At 39.5% G+C, this 21,639-nt stretch overlaps 1 protein-coding gene across 1 annotated transcript in view; it reads left to right on the top strand.

The window, feature by feature from the left end:
- The window catches only part of Xkr4 (XK related 4), a 375,247-nt gene extending 354,242 nt beyond the window's left edge, over nucleotides 1-21,005 (top strand). The window contains exons 3-4 of the mRNA XM_005085925.4: nucleotides 6,650-10,208; nucleotides 15,879-21,005. Of these exons, the coding sequence (XP_005085982.1) occupies nucleotides 6,650-7,596 (947 nt within the window). The 3' untranslated portion in view covers nucleotides 7,597-10,208; nucleotides 15,879-21,005. The remainder of the gene's footprint in view (nucleotides 1-6,649; nucleotides 10,209-15,878) is intronic.
- The last annotated feature ends 634 nt before the right edge of the window (nucleotides 21,006-21,639 follow it).

The raw sequence follows: 21,639 nt of genomic DNA, 5'->3' as shown, positions 1-21,639 counted from the left end.
TTATTGCTTCCTGCAGTCCAGTTATAAATCAGTTGGTGGCTACAAGTTTTGGCTTGCCTGATGCAGGAAAAGGTTGTGTACTCTTCTCCCCTGGAAGGAGGAGAGAGACAGGTCCATTCCTTTTGTTGAAGGATCAAAGAATTAGAGCACTTTATTCAATTCCCTTGAGCCTCCTATGTCTAGGGAATTAAACTATCACTCCTATGAAGCAGTCCCTAGGGATTTCCAGGAAGCTTGTTTACACCCAGGCCATAAACAAAGTGACAGGTTTTCTTCTACAGTGTCTGGGACATTTGCAACCCTCACTGAAATCACAAATGAGCAGGATGGGGGAGCTCTTGTGCACACAATGGTGCTGGCTCAGCATTTGGAGTATGCTTTCTCTGCCCCCAGTTGCTACTTTCAATTCTGATGTGTCTCAGGCACCGTGTAATGCATTGTGGTAAGCAAGATACATTGCCTAAAGGCTTCCTCTAACAAACAAAAATAACACAATAATTAAACAAACATAATTACAAACAGGACTAAGTGCTGTACAGAGGGTAGCACCTTACATGGAAACACACCTGTGAAAAGAGCCAATTTACATTTAAAACCTAGAAGTGGCCCCTTCATAGTCTTGAAGCTACAAAACCAAGGGGTCATTCAAGTATATTCCCAAGTGTCCCCCAGCCCTGTATTCATTATTTCCAAGGGGAAATATTGTCATCTTTAAAATCCTAATATAATCAATTTCCTGCACTGCTCACTAAAGCTGCCTGTAGATACAAAATCTCAGAAAGATCATATGAGCACAGGTTAGTTGAGATAAAAAGCAAAGATTTACAGTGCTGTATCCTTTTGATGGGAGCCATGACAAGCCTTGAAAGTGGGTCAGGATTTGGAACAAAGCCATGGAATACAGTTGGGACACTGGAGAAAAATAACTGCAGAAAGCTCTTCATTAATTTCTCTTGCTGTAGTAATATGCCCAAAGCTATACCTTATAAAAAAAATAGGTTTGGTTTGGTTTGGTTATGGGGTTCAAGCAGAACAAGGTGACAGTTCTTGCTCCTGGCCTGGACAAGCAGACCATTCTTCAATGACAGCGTCCTAAGAGGAAAATGGTCAAGAGATGACAAAGTAAAAAAAAAAAAAAAAAAAGGAGATAGATGATAGATAGATAGATAGATAGATAGATACATACATACATACATACATACACACATACATACATACATACATAGATACATAGAAGATAGAGAAGATAGACAGACAGAAACAGACAGACAGACAGGAAATCTGGGGTTTGGGGCAAGGAACGGTTGCACAAGTTATGTCTTATACCAAGCAAGCTCCTTAAGAAGTACAACATCTAAGAGTTTTCCTGAAAGGGGAAATGGGAAGAAGTTAGCAGGAAGCTAATCAAACAATGTTCCACCAGGGGAACACGGGGTGTCTAAGAACTTTAGAGACTGAGCGCATAGTGGCCGTGGGACTGATAACCACAGCTCCTCCATACAGGTGGAAGAGAAAGGTTCTCAGGATCAGAAGGCACAGTTCACCCGAGACCCTGACCCCAGACCATTACTGTCTCTGCTGAACATGTTCCTGGTTTAAGTGAAGGAGCTGTGTTCCTTCTCCAAACACCAGGACCTCAGGAGCAGCCAGCCTGTAAAAGCTTTCTTGTTGAGAAAGCCTCAAGGCACCTGGCATCACAATGATAGGAATGTGGGGAGGGGAGTGGGAGGGGGCACTGTGCATGCATAACAAAAAGCATCTGGAGAATTTCTAGACTCCCAAGAATCCATTCTGGCAGGAAAGTCCTGACTCATCCCTAAGAAAGGGCATTAATCTATTCATGAGCATAGGGATACCTCATCACTTTCCCATCAGATCCCACCTCTTAAAGTGTCCACCATGTCACCAACAATACACTGGGAGTCAAGATTCAAAATCATGAACTTTGAGGGTCAAACTACAACCAATGCTGTTAGTATTCAGGCATCCATACTGTCCTGTCCTTGTGGTTCTGACAGGATATGCCCTCAGCTGAAGCCACTGAGATCACCACCTGTGCAAATTCACTATGTTCCCTTTTAAAAGGGCCCTGGCTACTTCCTATCCTCCTCTCCCCACCCTCTCTCTCTTCTCTTCTGCTGCTCTTGTCCCCAGAGGCCAGTCTCCCCTCTCCCATCTCCCATCTCCCCCTTTCCCATTAACTTTCCCCCAGTAAAAAAAAAAAAAACCCTCCAAGAGAAATCAGAGATTGTCACCAAAGGACTAGGCTGCTTCCAGATGAGGTCTCAAATAAACTGACATGACTCCAGAACTCAAAAAGGAGGGTGATCAGGATAGTGCTAGGCTTGAGGTATTGTAGGATAGGGAAAGACTCAGACTGGGAAGGGAAAAGGCCCCCAGGGTAGCTGCTTCCTAATGTTAGTAGCTCAAAGACTAACAGACAAAAGTGGAAAGACAAAAGCAGCAAGAAGCATATCTGAAATAGTGAGTAGTGTTTCTTAAGACGCTGGAGGTCCAGGAAAGAAGCTGGTAAGGAGATGGATAGAAGAATAGAATGGAGAGAAAATTGACATAACTAACAAAGGTTGGTCTTGAGAAAGCAAGAGTTAACTTTGAGGTAGATTAAGGAGGGGAGATGAACCATTTAACCTGTTAAAAGTAAGGCTCAATTTCTTCTCAGCAAACATGAATCATGGCTAGGTAGGCTAAAGGGTATTATATCTATATTACACATTAAAGAGTAATATAAACCTCTTAAGTTCCCTCTGGCCAGTTTCACCATTAGAATAACATTTTCATAAGCAATATGAAACACAGAGACTATAGAAAGAATTTTTATATTTTAGTATCTAATGTGGTAAAACTTTGTTTTTCTATGTCATTTGTGTATTCCTGACTGAAATGTATAACCTAAGTGTAGTCATACAGAAAGAAAAACAAATTTCAAATGAAGAATACTACTTTCCTTTTTGAGATACTGTGCTCTTCAGGATATACCAGTATCATGATAAGGCAAAGAGAGCCTGGTGAAATAGTCCATACTAAAGAAAACTAAATCAAGGGAGCTACTAAATGTAAAACCTTACCCTAGATGCAGCCTAGAGTGGACATCATTTAGGCCATTTGACAAAAGTCGAAAACTCATGGTAGGTGAGTAAAATGTGTTGCACTGATGCAAAATTGGCTGGAGGTGTAATTACGGAAGAAAACTTCCCTACTATAGTAAGCATGCACTGATGTACTTTAGGGTAAGGGACTCCACAACTCACAGAATCTGTGAGGGGTGCACAAGGGAATCTACATTAGCATTGCAAGCAACCAAGTTGATGGTATTTGCATAAAGAACTTACTCTAAGCACTCCATGGCAGGTGCAAATTTGTAACTGATTTATTGTAATTTGTAAGAAATGAAACTGGGCTACTGACAGTAGATTTAGAAAATAAATTAACCCTAGGGAACTTAACTCTAAAATAGCCTTGAACTTCTGATTAGATCTGTATTTGTTTTGTAATAATTTACTACTAAATGAAGTGTGTAATATATTTACGTATACACATTTATGCATGCACAAATGAATGTAACAATAATGAAAAAGGCTATCAACTTGAGAATGGGGGAAGTCATAAGAAGGACTCAAGGGATGGTAGCTGGGAGGGGCTGGAGGGGGAAAGGGAAGAGAGAAAGTGATTAATTCTATTTCAATTAAAAACACAAGAAAAATTAATGACTTAATAGGAAAAAATGAAAAAGAGAAGCCCACTCATTGGTAAAAGAATCAAGGTTGGCATGAATTTCTCTCTGACATAGGTCCTCTTAATTGTAAGTCATGTATGCAGAAATCAAGGCAAGTCAAAGTGATCCTTTTTTTGTAGTTCCAGCCTGTCATCTTCAATGCTCAGTGTGTCACACAGGTGGAATTGCTCACAAAGATTACACGGAAATTTGGAAGCAATTAATTTTCTATTCTTTTACCACTGGCAACAGGTACCTTGACAATGCTGTGTCCTCCAGCTACTACAAATTGAGCTTTATCTAAAACATTTAGAACCAAATTTTTAATTAGGGTGCAAGAATTCAGAATACTTGTTTAGATGGGCTTATACATTCTTAAATATGAGATTCAAGTCAAACAAGAATTCTTTTGTTTCATATGTACCTTGCACACATGCTCTAAAAGTCACCTTACCCAGTATTTTTAGTGTGACTGCATTTTGATAGTGACCCATCCCATGAGGCCTGGTAGGGAACGTCATGTAAGCACACCTTTTGGATTAAGGATGTTCAACATACTTCACAGTGCTAGAAAACAGACTTGGGTTACAACTTCCTGCCCATAAGTCACTGTCTTTCCCAAGTGTTCTATCCTGGAGCACTTGCTGAAGGAAGCTAGTGTGAGACAAGAGAAGAGGCCTCTTAGCACAGCAACAGCCCAGGAGCGACCTTAAAAACAGAGTACAATCTGTTCAAGAGGCTGCCTGCAGCACACGGTCACCCCACTGCTCAAGGATGAGGCAGGGGGATTGGAGCTTGGGGTCAGCCTATGTGGGGCCATCTCAGAAAAGGGGTCATGCAGGCTGTAGTTTTGCAAATGGTACTGATGAAAAGAGAAAATGAGCAGCTCCTAGGCTTTGTGGAGCAGATGTTAAGATTCAAATGGCAAAATCGTTGTTATTTGATCACAAATTCATCATAAATACGTTGGTCACATATATGACCTTGTCACCTGTTTCCGATCCACTCATTTCCTCTGTTTTTTTTGTTTGTTTGTTTTTACTCTTCCTTCTCTTTTCATTCCTGACTTTTCTGTAATTGATATTTTCCAATGTGCAGGAATGGAATTATCATAAACTCATTTGTGTGGTGATATCTGACCATTCATAGCTGAGTAATACTTCTAGCAATTAGTATGCTGGCTAGGAAAAAATTGAAGGTCCCAGTGCTCACAAAAATGAACAGGTTTTCCGTTTGATGAACTGCAGGGAGGCTGAGAAGTGACTGCTGGGAACTATTTTGTAAATATTTGGGAACATTCAAAGATGATTGGTAAGAAGTGTTTTATTTCCAATCAGTTTTACTCCTTTCCATTATAACTTCTTTAAAATTCATTTGATATGAGTAGGAGAGAGTAAGGTTTCTTCAAAAAAGTACTTTTTAAAGAAAGGTACCAATTCCATGTACCCTCCATTGCTCCCAAAGAAGAAGAAAAACTATGGTGCAGCCCATCTATGATTAGTGACAGACTGGCAATGGAGAAGTCAGCTGAACTTTACAAGCCATGAGGCCTTCTTAGTCTTGGAAAATTCTGTCAGTGCTCCCAAAGCAAGTCAGCTGCAACATAGGTTGACAAAACACGATTCTCCAAAAGAGGTCTCTCCTGGGAACCTTGGTGTTTTAAGGTTAATAGTATCCACATCTGTATCATACACATGAACTTAGAGACACAGTGAACAGAGCCAGAATGTAGGAAATCAATGGAAAGATCTTGCTTTCTGAGAGAATACTAGCCAAGTAGAGCTGAAGATAAAATCACTAAAGTGATTTCTGTACAATTTTTAATTTATGAAAAGCAAAGAGTATATGAAAGTGAGCAGACATTTCTTCCTTCAAGAGTAAGGCAGTAAGCAGGTACAAAATCTGCAGGGAAAATACTGGATGACATTTAGAGGAATGGTTCACACACCAGGTGTCACAAGAAATAAGAGCAAACTTGTTCCACGGACTCTCATCTTTAGCATAAAGAAGGAGTGAGCTGCCTTTGGAAATGAGTTCCATCATTCTTGTTCAGCTACTAGTCGGTCTGGTTTTTTTTCTTAGGTCTGTCCCTTTTAAATACTGAAAGACTCTCTAAGCTGATGAGATTAGCACTTTTAAAAAAGGACACTGGTTTCAAAAGCAAACAGTCACATATGAAGGCAACACTTTTTTAAGTTGAAGCAACAGCACATGGCAGTTTTCCCTTACTGAAAGCTAGTCCCACCATTATTTCCCAGACCTTGTGCTGGATTTGTGGTCCCATTAACTCAGGCCTTTTCAGAATTTTGTCACTTCACAGAGGACAGTTTTAGGACTTCCATCTGGTTGTCTGGTCCAGTGTCTGAGTTTTAACTCAGACATTCATCGCCTCTGATGAGGTCTAGCTAGCCTGCCCCAACCCACCAGACCCATATGACTTGACTTCCTTTACCATCACTGTGATGATAAAGCTTGAGAGTATCCTTGAGTGGCAGATCATGGCGAATTCCATGGCAGGCAAGGGTGACCATGGTGGGGGACAAATGCACCAAGCAGACAGAGCTTAAGTGAGGTTTTATTAGAAAGGGGAGGGAGAGGGAAGGAAAGAGAGAAGAGATAAAGAGACATAGAGAGGACAGAAGAGAAGAGGGAGACAGGGAAAAATCCTGTCTTCCCCAGGGAAACCTTGAGGAAGAGAGAGAGGAAAGAGAACCGGGAAAGAGAGTGGGCAGAGTTTTTCTTTTAAAGGGGTTCTTTGCACCTGCGTGAAGACTACACAATCATGGAACTCTGGGTTGACCAGGATACCACTTGAGTGCATTCTGCCAGGTAACAGGAGCAGGCCAACATAATGCCTGCATCCCTACAATCACTGTCTCTCACTTTTGACAGATGTCTTCCTGTTTGCCTTTGTAGGTTTTACAGCAGCAGCCTCCCTTGTGTCCTTGGCGTGGGCCCTAGCCTCCTACCAGAAGGCTCTTCGGGACTCCCGAGATGACAAAAAACCCATTGGCTACATGGCCGTCATCATCCAGTTCTGTTGGCACTTCTTCACCATCGCCGCCAGAGTCATCACGTTCGCCCTCTTCGCTTCAGTTTTCCAGCTATATTTTGGGATATTCATTGTCCTCCACTGGTGCATCATGACCTTCTGGATTGTTCACTGTGAGACAGAATTCTGTATCACCAAATGGGAAGAGATTGTGTTTGACATGGTGGTGGGCATCATCTACATCTTCAGTTGGTTCAATGTCAAGGAAGGCAGGACACGCTGCAGGCTGTTCATTTACTATTTTGTAATCCTTTTGGAAAACACAGCCTTGAGTGCACTCTGGTACCTCTACAAAGCTCCCCAGATTGCAGATGCATTTGCCATCCCGGCGCTGTGTGTGGTTTTCAGCAGTTTTTTAACAGGCGTTGTTTTTATGCTCATGTACTATGCCTTCTTCCATCCCAATGGGCCCAGATTTGGGCAGTCACCAAGTTGTGCTTGTGATGACCCTGCTACTGCCTTCTCGCTGCCTCCAGAAGTGGCCACGAGCACACTACGGTCCATCTCCAACAACCGCAGTGTTGCCAGTGACCGCGATCAGAAATTTACAGAGAGGGATGGATGTGTCCCTGTGTTTCAGGTGAGACCAACCGCACCACCCACCCCATCATCTCGACCACCACGGATTGAAGAATCAGTCATTAAAATTGACCTGTTCAGGAATAGGTACCCAGCGTGGGAGAGACATGTGTTGGACCGAAGCCTGAGAAAGGCTATTTTAGCCTTTGAATGTTCCCCGTCTCCTCCGAGGCTGCAGTACAAAGACGATGCTCTTATTCAAGAGAGGCTGGAGTATGAAACCACTTTATAAAACAGAAGAAGCCACAACGTCCCCATGAAGAGATGACAACAGGGCTGTGGCAATAATGACACTTCATCTAAGAGTAGGGCAATGAGCTATATGTTCTTAGTGCAAACATTGTCATGGTATGGTTTGATCTTCCATTAGCTGACTACCTGCTGCTGGTGTCCATTCAAGCCAGCAGTGCTGAGCGTCTCTTAGTCCACCTAAAGGGGTAATGCCAGCCTAGTATGACTGTTGTTACCAAACTCCTCCAGCACAGGCTTGGAGCACATTCACAGAAGGGCACCATTATTATGAAAAAAAAATGTTGCCTCTCATCATTAAGGTATTTTGATGGCGTTTTCTGATTTGTGCATAAATATGTTCACATACACATACCACCACCACTACCACTACCACCACCGCCCTCTATTGAAAGAGCTGAGGTGGGGCTAGGAAGATGGCCCGGTAGTTAGGAGCACTGACTGCTCTTCCAAAGGACCCAGCACTCACTTGGTGGCTACAACTGCCTGCAACTCCAGTTGCAGTAGGTCCAATGCCCACTTTTGGCCTCCTCAGGCACTGCACACACATGGTGCACAGACATATATGCAGGCAAACACCCATACACATGAAATAAAATAAATCTCAAAAAAATATCTTAGGTGATTTCCTTGATGCAAAGCTCACAGCAGACTCCAGGAAGAAAGCAACCTTGCTTAGAAAGATTTCACAAACCATTTTCTAATTTGGAAGCAAGTAGCATATGTGGCAGAGCCTGCACCGTGGACAGCAAACTCAAGTGTTTACACATGTACTAGTGTTGATTGAATGATTCTTTTTCTACTCATTTCAGGATTTGTTTTTACCTTAGGTTTTTGCAGTTGCAAACATTCTTTATGACAGAAATCCTATGCAGCACATGTATGGCTTTGGATGAGACCAAGGAGCTCAATGTCCGTGATGTAAATTAAATGATACTCATGATTCAGTATTCAATTGCAAAAATACAATCTATATGCAAAGAGTAGTTGGGGGAGCGACAAAATAAGAGTGAGATTCTCAGGTGTGTGCAGTTCATTTTGGAATGCACCCACAGAGCCACAAGAGAGGGAGGGCCTGTTTCCAGGTGCAGAATGAGCATGGTAAGCAGGTGTGATTCTGGAAACCACATGCCACATCTTTCTAGTGCCAAACTTTGTCCAATCACAGAACTGATATGGAATTCCCCCCAAACAGAGAATAAGTGGTATCCCAAAGCAGACAAGAAAAGAATAACCAGGTTATCCACTGTGTACAGACTTATCCCTTCCCATTCAAGGTCAACATGATGTGTCTCCTAGGGACTTTGGGACACCTTTTAGCAAGGGTAAGCATACAGATGTAGTGTGTATGCTGTAAGAAAACTGCCTGAACTGCTTGAGGGCACACGACACCATCAGCTAACATTTGTATTCAAATCATCTGTGAAGTCACGCTCTTACCACAAGTTTCTGAGTTTTAATACCTCCATAAAGCAAGTAAACATTCCCGCTTTCTGTTCTCAGCGTCCTTGGTCATGGTGCTTTTTGTTGCATTAAAAGTGCCGGTCAAACTTTGATAGTATTTTTTTATAGTTGGTGCAGAGTGGAATAACTCATGGATTATTTCAATATTTTTGTAATAAAAATATAGGGTGTACATATAGGCATTGTTGCTTTTTTTATAGACTTGGAATTATTTAAAATACATTAAATGTCATATTCACTTGGGACATTAGAATTCAGTCTACAAATCCATCAGCCTGCCTCAGCAGAATGAAAACACTTGTCCTCGATGAGATTACCTTCCTTTTTGCAATTTGATGGCCCAGGAACCTGACCAGGGTGCTATCTGAGCATCAAGTGAAGAGGGAAGTAGCCTAACTAGAAAGGGCTTGTGAAGACTGATCACTGTCTCCCAGGAAATCAAAGATGTAAGTGATTTCTTTCATCCATCCATTAGAACAACCTGACCACAGTGGAAGATGTCTTAAACTTCCTTCCCTGGTTTTATACTAACCCAGCCAATATATTAAAGATTCATCAAGTCACAAAAAAAGAAGAAAGAAAGTCAGCTTCATTTATATTCACTTATAATAGTCAAGTTCTAGAGCCACCACCAATAATGGATATGTCATCGAAGGACTGTGGTCCCCAACATGACATCCACAGGAAGGGACAGAGGGCTCAACCTAGGACATCTTTTGGTACAAAGCCCCAAAGCAATTTTTTAAGACAATTTTTACCAGACATATTTCCTAATACTCAATGATTTGATCCTTCAAGCAAGATTTCCACTATGATACACTAACTGGTCTTTTGTTGGAATGAAGAAATACTACCTTGCTGCCAGTAAAGCTTCAGGAAGACACTCAGCAAATGGTGAACACACCTCATTCCAGTGTAGAAGGAAATCACACTAATTTGTGCAGATACTTCATTGGTGTGCAGAACCATGAGTTATTAACTTCATTAGTTCCAAGACAACTTTTCACTGATGAGCTTCGGAGACTGCCGTTCTCAGGTGGTCTGCAGCTTTGACTCTGTGAGTGAATAACAGTTAACGTCGGAATAGTGTCCAGCCAAACAAGACAACAGGAGCATCCACTCTTTGATCATGTAAGTTTTAAGTTACTTCTCAACTTGATCTCGCATGTAACATGTAAAGGGTTAAAACAGCTGAGGTATATATAGAAGATAATATGCTGTGCTTTGTCTTGATAGTAATATAATTAGTCAGACAGATGTAAAAAGCTTGAATTTCCAAAACTTTCCAAAATACTGCAAATGTTCTTGGATCTGACTTATGCAGAGATCATGATGTTTCAATGAAAGATGAATTCTTGTTAAGGAAACAAGCTATCTACCATGTTCCAGGTGTGACTCTTGAATGTAAGAAAAGCAAGCAGCAATCATATTATCGCTCCGGCAGAACTTAGTCTTGCTCTGCTGGTTCAGGAAGGACATGCTGTCATCAGACTGATGTAGAACATAAACACAGACTCCAGAGTTAGGAGGCAGGAGTCAATGAGGCATCATCAATGCCCAAATGAACAAATTTAATTCTCCTAAAATTTTATTTTCATCTGACATGAAGCTCTGCACAGAGCAGCTAAAAAATAGTCAAAAAGGGTGAGCAATGGCTAGCATCCAAATGAGAAAGCAAGACTCTGTCTTGGGCTGAGAATGCCAGGGTCTGAATCTGCTTTGATTCATTTTAAAGGATGATCTTACTATCTTATGGTAGTCGTTGTTTCCATGGGATGGTGATGTTTTCTAAAGAGATCAAAATCTCCCTAATTAGCATTTCTGAATTAATATATACTTAAAGAACACACATACATACATCTGAGCTATGCTGAGACTTCCTTTGTGTGAGTGAAAAGCAGTTTTCCATGCTTATCAAAGTCTGCTTCCCAAGAAATTATGTCCTTTACATTCCCTATATACGTATATTATCATGCTTAACTGTGTCTTAACTGCCTTTTCAGATATCCATGACAATTCATTTGTAATGAAAACTGTTAACTCAAAAGATGAAATAAAACCCCTTACCAAGAGTTTAAGATTCTCTAACTCAAGTGTTAGCAACAGACAAATTACAAAGATTATCCAAAGATAACCATAATCTGAGGATAAATGTAAAATAGTGAATCCCCAAGCACAAAGATTACTTGGTGTATAAGTGAAGTGATGTGGGCTGACAATATGGTTTTTCAGGCCAAGGTGCTACTAATCCTGATAGCATGAATTCAGACCACCCTGAACCCACATGATAGAAGGGAAAACTAACTCAATCAAGCTGCCCCCTGACTTTCAAATACATCTAATGGGATGTGATTGCCCACACACATATACATTAGATAGATGATAGTTAGATAGATAGATAGATAGATAGATAGATAGATAGATAGGAGATAGATGATAGATATAGAGATAAATAGACAGAAAGAAAGAATAGATTGATGGATTGCTTGGGGGTATGTGTATATAAGATGGCTCAGTAACAAAGCTACTCACTGCACAGAGATGCAAACCTGACCTGAGTTTGAACCCTGAATGTTGTAATATTGAAAGGAGAGAACCAACTCTACAAAGTTGTCCTTTGACCTCCACATACCCACCATGACACATATGCCCTTCAGCACATACATGATATATACACAGACAAAGACAGAAGAACAGATAGATACTCATATTAGTATACACACACAAATTTAGAAATTCATGGGAAGAACTTAATCTCCATGACTTTTTGATATATCACTTATAGGTGTGTTGCTAACATATAGATGACAAGATTAAAGTACATTCTGTTCTTTAATACATAGGAAGTGATATGTTATTGACATGTGACTTTTTAGACAAGAACCCTCCATGCTTTTTTAAAAATCAACTGTCCTTACAGTCCAGGCCTATAAGACATGCTTCTTGGTTTGAGTGAACTTTATCTTCCTTAAGCATCTCATTTTTAAGTGACTTAGTAAAGTAGTTTTGTGTTACTTCAAAGATCCTGGAGCACATTGTATTAAGCAAATGAAAACTCTTATGTCCACACAGTGCTAAGTAAGGTGATACAGTCACTTTCAAATGTACCAGATGCTACCAGGTGGAAGCAAGTTCTGACACAATGTTTAGACAAGAATCCAGAGAGTTTTTTCTAATGAACCAATTTCTAGACTAAATATATGCTCCCTTGCATTCACCACATATCTTTGCCATTAGCCATGACTGTTTCTATATACAGCTTGGATTAGATGCCTGCATTTTTATGTTTCCAAGGAGAATTCCTTAAACCCTCTTTTAAAATAGGCCCAACTGTCATTCAGAAGCTGACTTTGGGAGAATGGGGAAGGCAGAAGCTGACAACACAGCAGGACTGAGATGGACCTTGTTATAATTTTAGTAATGGATACAGATCATTTCCCCTTCCTTTGACTAGTTAATCAGTGTCACTTTTGCAAACAGTCAAAGTTGATGCTTTTGCCAGCCCTCTGCTGCCCAACATTCAATGTTTCTATGTGACTAGGAATGGGTGATTTCACTTTAGTTCCCATTTCTGAATCTCTTTCCCCAACCTATATCCAGATGGGAGGTGACCTAAACATTAGGTCACATCCCTTCTCCTCTTTCAGGCACCTATAGCATCAGGTAATGACAAACATCTGCCAACAGGGCTTGTCCAGTTGCTGCCCTGAAAGTAGGCCCATGCTAGACTCAGGGTACTTTCTTGCGATGGACAGCCTCAACAGGATCATTACCCATTTGGAAGGAAAACTGCAGCATGTGGGTGGAATTGGATAAAATGTAATGAGTCATTTAATTTTGCTAATTGTAGCAATTAGGCTAGATCAAAAGCATCTACCATAGCAGAGAGCCAAATGCAGGAAGTGGCAAGCAGCCATGTGCCCACAGAAATGACGGCTCAGAAACTCTCTGAAGAGTGGTCAAGGCATCAGATAACCTCACCATCTACCTGAACTCTTCCATAGATTCCATGAGGAAGCAATGATTAGACTCTTATTGTATTGCATGCAGTAATCCTGCCAAGAAACACAAAACTTAGTAAACTGGGTGTCCTAAGGTTTGCCACTCAAGGATGCTGGATGTCTCTGACTTGCCTAATCATTTGGTTAAAAATGTTTGCACATTATAATGACATAACACAAACATGGAATGTTGCTTTGGTTATTTTGTTTGCCTGTAGATTTCCTTGCTGTCTGATTCCCATGTCAGATAGAGTATCATTATTAAGAATTTACAACATTGCTAACACTGTGCTGAAAACACTCACCTCTGAGATCCCACTTACTCCTCACAACCACCAGTGAGTGACATCACTTTCCCATGACACAGCTTCAGCCCAGAGATGGTAAGCAGCTTGTCAAAGGCAGCATAGCCAGGCTAGGGAAACATGGAAATAAAACTTAGGCCCAGCTTCTACTACCTGAAAGATTTCCAAGAATTGTGGCAACCCCACCAAGCCTACTTGTGATACAGCAAGTCAAATGGAAAACCAGATCATGTCCCTATTTTTTCCAGGAACATTTCATAAAACTCAAGTATGTCTACCAAAATGAAAATCTAAAAGAACTGTCTATGGTGAGAAATGAAGGTCTCTATCAAAAGAACTTGAATATTGTGTGAGGATCAGTGTTGTTTTCCATTTAGGTAGTTGTCCCCACTCCATGACCCCACTCTGCACTAGATTAAATCTGAAATATAAAGTAACCTGAGACTTCTTTCCTTGTACTCTGTGTCTCACATTATTAACCAATTAAGCAGAATGAAATATAACTTTTCAAAGCTACTTAGTGAAACAGATAGTTTGAGACAACATCATCTTAATACTATAAGGTAATTCATTTCCATTGCCTTATTTTTTGCTAAATTCTGTTTAATGTCTTATGTCACGAAGGTTGAAGAGAATTTTTAAAGCATTAGCACTAATCTAGAAATGTTATCTTAAATTGAAGAATTAGATTCAAAGAATATACCAAGTGTTCATCAAATATTTACTGAATTCTAAAGCATCTGGCATATTCTTTACCCTCTTAGTTTAAAGACAGTGAAATAGGAGGAAGAGTGCTAGCCCACCCCTTGACGCCAGTGCATAGAAACATGCATTACATAGGAACTGTGTGTGTTGCTTGAACAGATGCTTAAAAAGTAGCAAATAATAAACCAGTTTCCCAAATCTGCTGCTGGATTTGTAATCCTCCCAATGTTCAGTTTCTATTGCAAATTCAAAGCAGCATCTTACTACAGTACTTTAAGTTAAGCAGGTCTCAGAGAAATTACGGTAAGTCAGAGGTCAGTAATTTTAATAGAATAATAAAAGGAATCCGCATTATTTTATAGAGTTTTGTAATCAGTGTCACATGATTGACCCTGATTGATTCCCTTGGTCATTTATTCAGCAAGCCTGACCCTTGTGCTGCAGCCACTAGATCATAAGCAGGTACAAAACAGCCATGCATCCTAGCAACTCAAAGGGAGTTCTTAGATGCTTAGCTGGTTCTAGACTTCATCTCCCAACCTTTTCTACTGCAGCACACTGACATTTCTCTTATCACATCAGACCTTAATCCTATATTAAAACAGTAAAGAAGTATAAACTTTTCTAGGATTTTCTTATAATTCTACCAATAAGCAATTGGCACTCAGTGACAGACATGAGACAACAACATAAATGTGATCCTACGCCAGTACTAATAAGGGAAAAAAGGGAACAGTAATGCTATATCCTGACCACGGAGATTCAAACCACCATCATTACATTCAGTTCCGGATTATTACTTTTTAGACATTTAGACACACAATAGAAGCATATAGTTACTGATGAGATGTTTGCAGAACAAAGATCTCACTTAACATCAAATTAATTAATTACAATAAGAAGCAAATATTAGTAGCATAGTATAACACAAAATTTTCTTTTGTGCTATTACTGAAACCTGCCACCTACTCTGTTATTAGTATCAGAAAATATGAGGTTTGTGTTTTTATTATACTTCTATCTACCAAATTAAACCGGTTGCCCTTTCCTTTCTCTGCTGCTTAATTTGCATTAAAATGGAATTAATCAAATTCTTACTTCAAGTGTTGCAAATAGGAACAAATGGAGATGTTGTGTTTAAGCTAATTTAATTTAACAATTGTAGTGGCATTCTGGCATGGAGTTGTATCCAATCAACACTTTTATTTATTTCAAATTAGTTCATTATCAGTAAGTTCTAAGATGCCCCTAAGTGTGCTGAAAATATGTCTTGAGTTTCCATCACTGTAAAAAAAAATCCTGTTTTTATTACAAAACAACAACATGTCTTAATGCACACTAACACTGCAATCCACTATGGTTGGAAAGCCAGCATTTGACTTGAGTGTATTGAGCGCCATGCAGTTCACACAGCAATTAAATATTGACTAGTGGTTTTCTGTAGAGCACCCATGATTTTTTATTCTACTCAAAAACAGGAAAAACAGGTCACTGCCCTGTAACTAAAGGATACTAGCTGGCTGGTGAAGAATTGTCATTTTAGAACTTGCTTTCTAAACACTATAATACTCAAATTCCATTAAAACCCTTCAAATGTGTTGTGCATAATAAGGGAATAGATCTCCAAAGTTGGTCGGAAAGACTTGGGGGAAAACATTCCCTTGGTCTGACTTAGAAGCAGAGATCTGTAAAGAGAACAGAGGAGTGGAATGGGTCAGGGCCTGCAGACAAGGCCCAAGCTGTCCCACTGCTCAGAGTACTCATGCTTTGGTCCCTTTCTTTTTTTACAGAAGTACCTTGGAACTTGTCAAGTTTTACTGGAGATGCGTTGCAGTTAATTAATCCAACAGACACTTTAATCTTGCAAATTCTTGACTTGTAATATTGTAATCAAGCTACTGGAACAGAACATGAATCAGTTCATGGAAAAGGAACACTTGGTTCAGTGCTGTGGCCCGATGTATGCAAGCCTGAAGAAACAGACCTCTGAGAAGTAGAGCTAAGGAAATTGTGCTACCTGGTCCCTCGACACAAATGCCATCAGTGTCCATGTTATCATCCTCTTTCTTTATTTTCTCTAGTAAGAACTGTTTAAAAAAAACAGTCAGTGACTTCCTGGGGGCTTGTATAGCTCAGAGAAATGGGTATGGGTCAAAGGGACTTGCTTCAAGTGGATTGAAGCCCACTTGTTTGGATATGGAAAGAGTCTGTCATCTTTTAATAACTGATCTATCTTGAGTACCATCGCCGCTTTTGATTTGTTCCATTGTCAGCATGATAATAACCAATGTGTAATGTTTTCATTGATAATTCAATTTCAGAGGTTAAATCTGCAGTTTTAACTTAAAGGTGTAGTTATAGAGTGATTTGATGCCTGCCTTCCTAAGTGGTAACATTACCAGTCCCAAACCAAAACCCATTTCAACAAGGAATCAACTAGCCTATGGCTTCTCAGATCACATAAAATCTTGTTATGACCTTAAAGATGACCAACCAAATGGCCTTAATGCCTACATTTTTATTATAAGAAAACAGGTGGACTGAGAATTTACAATCATGATTCCTTCCATTTCTCTCCAAATAAAGGTGAAAGTGAAGTTGTCAGAGTTCAGATATAATTACAAAGTATGTAAGAGTCTGATGTGCGTGTGACCCTGTTAAATTTATATCTACACTTTTGGCATCAGTTTTAGAAGTCAGATCTAGATAAAAGGGTGAAAGTCAACAAGTGTGTCCAATAAGCACTCTGGAAGGAGAAGAAGATGGAGCAGGGATCACCATGTCCCCACACAAGCATCTCAGTTGCTCTATGAGGACATTCCCAGAGCTTATGAGTGTACTTCTGGGAATCCACACTGGTGCCCAGGCAAGCCATGTACCAGAGCAACCTCTGGGTATAACCACTACAAGTAGAAAGAATGGTAGAAAGGTAGCCTCCTCCCTTGTGGCTTACCCTCACATGCCAGACAACGAGAACTAACAAGCTGAAAAATGTTCATTTTCTGACCTACACCCTCCTGTGTAATGTATCATGAGTTGGTTAACTGCAGGGACATAGAAACAGTAACAGTCCTCTCTAACAAGGTTCAGGAGTAAGTGTGACCATAGGAGTGTTGAGTACCAGGACAGAAGATTTCTACTAATGTAGAGGCCCAAGAAAACCTGTCTATCACTTGTCAGGAACACTCACGTTTTTACATCGTAGACACATAAAATATCTCTGCCATTCCATAATTATGGCTATGTACATATCCTTTTATGAAGGGACAAGGCCTGGTTAATATGGAAAGATAGAGGTCATGCAGGAAGCTTCATATTGAGTGGCTCTTTCTAGGAAAACCTTCCCTCTGATGGTTCTCCTTGATTAGTGGTCCTGTAATGTCTGTCCATCAAGAGCTTCTGGTGGATTATAAAACAAGAGATTGCAAATCCCTCTTACTTATTAAACATAAGCTATTTAAGTATCACTCTTTTAATAACAATGAGATTCAGGGTTACCATGGCCTTACTCATCATCCCATTGTAAATATATCAGTCACAACAGGTCTGTGTTCAAACGCACTCAGCTCAGTTTAGCTAGTATCATCTTTCTTGCAACACGGTTTGGATCTTGATTCTATCAGTCAGTCATCTTATCTGTGTACCCACTCTACGATTCATAAGTCCTGTGTGAGTAATTTTCAGAACAATAGAAGAAAACAAGAAGATAGCCGTGCAATTTTCCCACAGGAAAAAACATTAGACTGTTGATCACCCCAAAGTCCTGACTTTTCCTCATGACTGAGTTTCTTTTTATTTATCAGCTTTCACCATTTGAATTTTCCAGATGATTGCTGAATAATTTTCACCAAACCAAAGTAGATACTGAAGCATTATTAAAAAGTAAAAGACTGTTCACATGAATGCAAACATCCCTATGAAAAATCAAGAAGTCAATCATTCAAGGAGCACATGTGGTTTTGTGATAGCACACATCAGGAAACTCTCTGCGAGAGATCAGGTGTTTAAGCATACTGTTTTCAATCCTGTTGTCTGGTGTAGAGAGACAAACTGCTCAGGTGTTGCAGGTGGAACTTGACTTTCTTGTGCAGTAACTTTTTGATGGTGACATTCTGCTGCTAACAATTCTCTTTGTTATACAAAGAGAAATAAATAGTGCAGAGCAACTGCAGTCTATTTCTATTTCCTTCTGAAAATGCATGAGTGTAAGATGTTGGATGGCTGTGTCTCAGGTATGCTAAACATAACTGCATGAGGACCTCTTTAAAGTGGCAGTTCTTAGAGGCCCTTCACTGGCTTTTCTGGGCAAGAAAACTTCTTTTAGCCTTCACTGTTTCAGAATTTTATCATTGCTATTTTGCTGTTTGTAAATCTTCAACATTTTCAAAATCTATTGGGCAAAATGATTTAAGGGAAATATAAAATCTCTATCTTTTTATTGTTCAAATAGAACTTTTCATTTTAAGTGTCCCTTATAAACTTAAAGTTAAAACTGTTTAAATTGTTTGATGCAATTACTTCATGGTGAATTTTATGGCTGCAGTTGGACGAAAAGGTCTGTTTCCCCAGATCAAACTAATTATCTAGCTTTGGGATTTGGTTTGCTGATGTCATTCTAGTTAACAAGTGCTTGCTGATTACTGTGAATATTGTAATATTAGTATTCCCCCAGTTAATCCCTGCCACATTTCTTCATGAGGGGAAAAAGAAGTGTTGACCTTGAAGGAAACCTGCCTTCCAGAAGGTGGACTGAGGATGCCACACTGGCCCAGATCTCTTTCTTCCTGGTAGCCTTAGGAAGTTGATCCTGCCCCTTCTGATATGCTGGGTGATGAAGATATGGATATCCTCAGTCAAATGATTGCCTCACTGGCTGATCTGAAGTTTGGCAGAAAAACACACAAGCTGTCCAACCTATTTCCCTTTAAGAGCACTTCAGCACCACATCTTGCTCTGAAGCACTTACTGTAGGTGAACTAAGATCTTGGAGAGGCATTGAGCTATACAAACATCTTGAGGGGTTTCCAAAGACAGTGCAAACGTTCCCAAGGACCCAGGTAGCATTTTGATTGTGTGAAATTCTACATTCAGAACCAAGAATAACATCATGAAGCAGATGATAAAATTCCTCTTGTCTCTCCTTTTCTTAGATGTAGTTTCCCTTGACACCTGAACCTCACAACTAAGCCACATTTGTCCACCCTCTAAGGTTTTGCCTTTCCCTTTTTCCTTGGGATTTTAAATCATCAATCTCTGATGTTTGGCTGATATTGCAACAAAAGGTGGCCAGTGATTGGCAATGACACACAGAAAAGTTCTTTCATCTATGACCTTCAATAAAGGTGATTGATATGAAATTTATAGATTAATAGAAAAGCAGAAATCCCTGTGTTGAATATTATGATTGTTTTAAACATGTTTAAAGATACTATGTGAAACAATATCCATTTATATTATGGAATATATTCCATTCTGGGTATGGTGGCATGAGGGTATGTGGTCCAGTGACAGTAGTAAAGAAACCAGGAATCTGTAGACACCTGGGTCCTAATCCCTACTCTATCTCTTTACCTCAAAACTTTTTTGGCCTCATTGACCCCATGTAAAAGAGTGAGGATATTTGTTTACCTACCTCATAGGGTGTTGTAAAGAACGTGAGGCTAGAGAGCACCATGCCTCTTGCTAAGTTGCAAAAACACAGAGAACTGTGTGCATCACAGGGGTAAGAAGGGTGGGTGCCACAGTTGTCTGAGGAGCAGCAGCTGTTCCAGTTTATATGGGAAACTTTTCCATTAAAGGTCTAGGTATAAATAGTAAGTTTTTAATGAAAACAAGTAATCCCTCATATAGACACAGAGTTTCCACATAGATGGGCCACTTTCTTCTTAATCAACATGAATTGTACTAAACACATCTGGAAAATCTGGCCCTTTGTTAGAGTTTTCATGACTGCCCCCATTTTCCAGAACCAGTTCAGTACTGGTGATGCCAACTGATATTCTAGAATCCATTCCTGGATAAAGATAGTATTAAGATTGGATTTGGAATCATTTAACTTGGTTCACATTTCATTCCTAACACAACACCTTTGCAATGGAAGACTGTGAAATCTTCTTACTGCTTAGAACTCTTGAGTTGATTTGTCTTCACCACATTATAAATATATTTCAAACATTTCAGAGAAGTGCTTATACAATGACTTCAGCAATATAGGGAAGTGCATGGATTTGCATAAATGTGATACACTAAAGTTAGTTCCATGAAAGGTTTAAAAAGGCAGGAAAATGGTAGGAAAAACAGCCTGAGTGAAAATCCTGTACAACTCCGCCAAAGCAATGTATATCCCCTTGCTTAAGTTACTAAACTTAACCAGAACTAAGTGCAAATAATATGATTTGGTGTTATAAACATTTGTAATTATTGAATCATAGTTGTGATATTATGAAGTAATAATACACCTGTGGAACTATTCTAGAAATAGGGGTAATATTTTTATGATGTGATCTATTCAGTACCCTTGTTTAACAATTATATTCACTTACAAAATAAATTTTATAGTCTTAAAAATTAAAATAGTTTCCAAATTTTCCCTTGATGAGTGAATTCAAAATCACAATGTGCTTGATTATATACTATATTGATATCCAGTATAATCTTTTTGAACTCTAAATTTTGTTTTCCAATGGACTTAATCAAATATTTAAATTTCTAAATTGGTTAAACATTTCTAATACATGACATTAGGCTTTCTGAAGTATGACTTTAACATAGAAAATTGTGTAACACCTTAAAAGTATCTGTACCGCCAGAATAGACTGTTACCATAGAATGATCATGTAAGTACAATGCATGAGTAAAAGTAATTTGGATATTCCTCAATTTCTATCCCCTCCAATATCAATATTTTTCTACACAAATTCAAAGTGTGTCCTTTTTATCATGAAAATAAACGTCTGTATTTATTCAGTTTTATACAGAAAACTAAAGTTGACTATTCAGTCTAGCTTCGGGTGGGTTTGCTAGAACTAGCAGGAGGCAGTGAAGAGAACATGCTATGGAGAGATTTTTGTCACACAGAGCAACATAGAATCTAAGTCTGTGAGAGCCAGACAGCCTCTTGAAGTAATGGCTTAAGAGTTTTTACCAGCAGAGAAAAGCACAAGTGCCAACAACACGTCCGTTAGCACAGAAGTATGTGATTATTCAGCTATAGGCCCATCATGCACTAAGCATCACGTAACTGCATTTTTGTAACTACAACTGTCAAGGTTTATGGCTACATCTGGTTAGCATTCTTTTCAATAAACAAGTAGTAAACATGGACACACAGAGATAAATTCCCTACTGCTTCAAAGAATTATCTCCCAGCTTATTTATGTCAATTAGATCACTAATATATTACCTTCACAGCACTTTTTCCATAAACCCTTTGGTCAGTTGTTTGTTTAAGCCTCATTAAAGCCCTTCTGTGATCAATGAGACACAATGGATGAGGAGTTTAAAGCTTCTGCATTAAAAAGGAAGAAAGGGAGGGAGGGAAGGATGGAGGGA

The sequence above is a fragment of the Mesocricetus auratus genome, unplaced genomic scaffold (assembly GCF_017639785.1).
Source record: "Mesocricetus auratus isolate SY011 unplaced genomic scaffold, BCM_Maur_2.0 Super-Scaffold_6730, whole genome shotgun sequence".
NCBI lineage: Eukaryota > Metazoa > Chordata > Mammalia > Rodentia > Cricetidae > Mesocricetus > Mesocricetus auratus.
The sequence above is the reverse complement of the archived record's forward strand: the minus strand, read 5'-3'. Positions and strand labels throughout refer to the sequence as shown.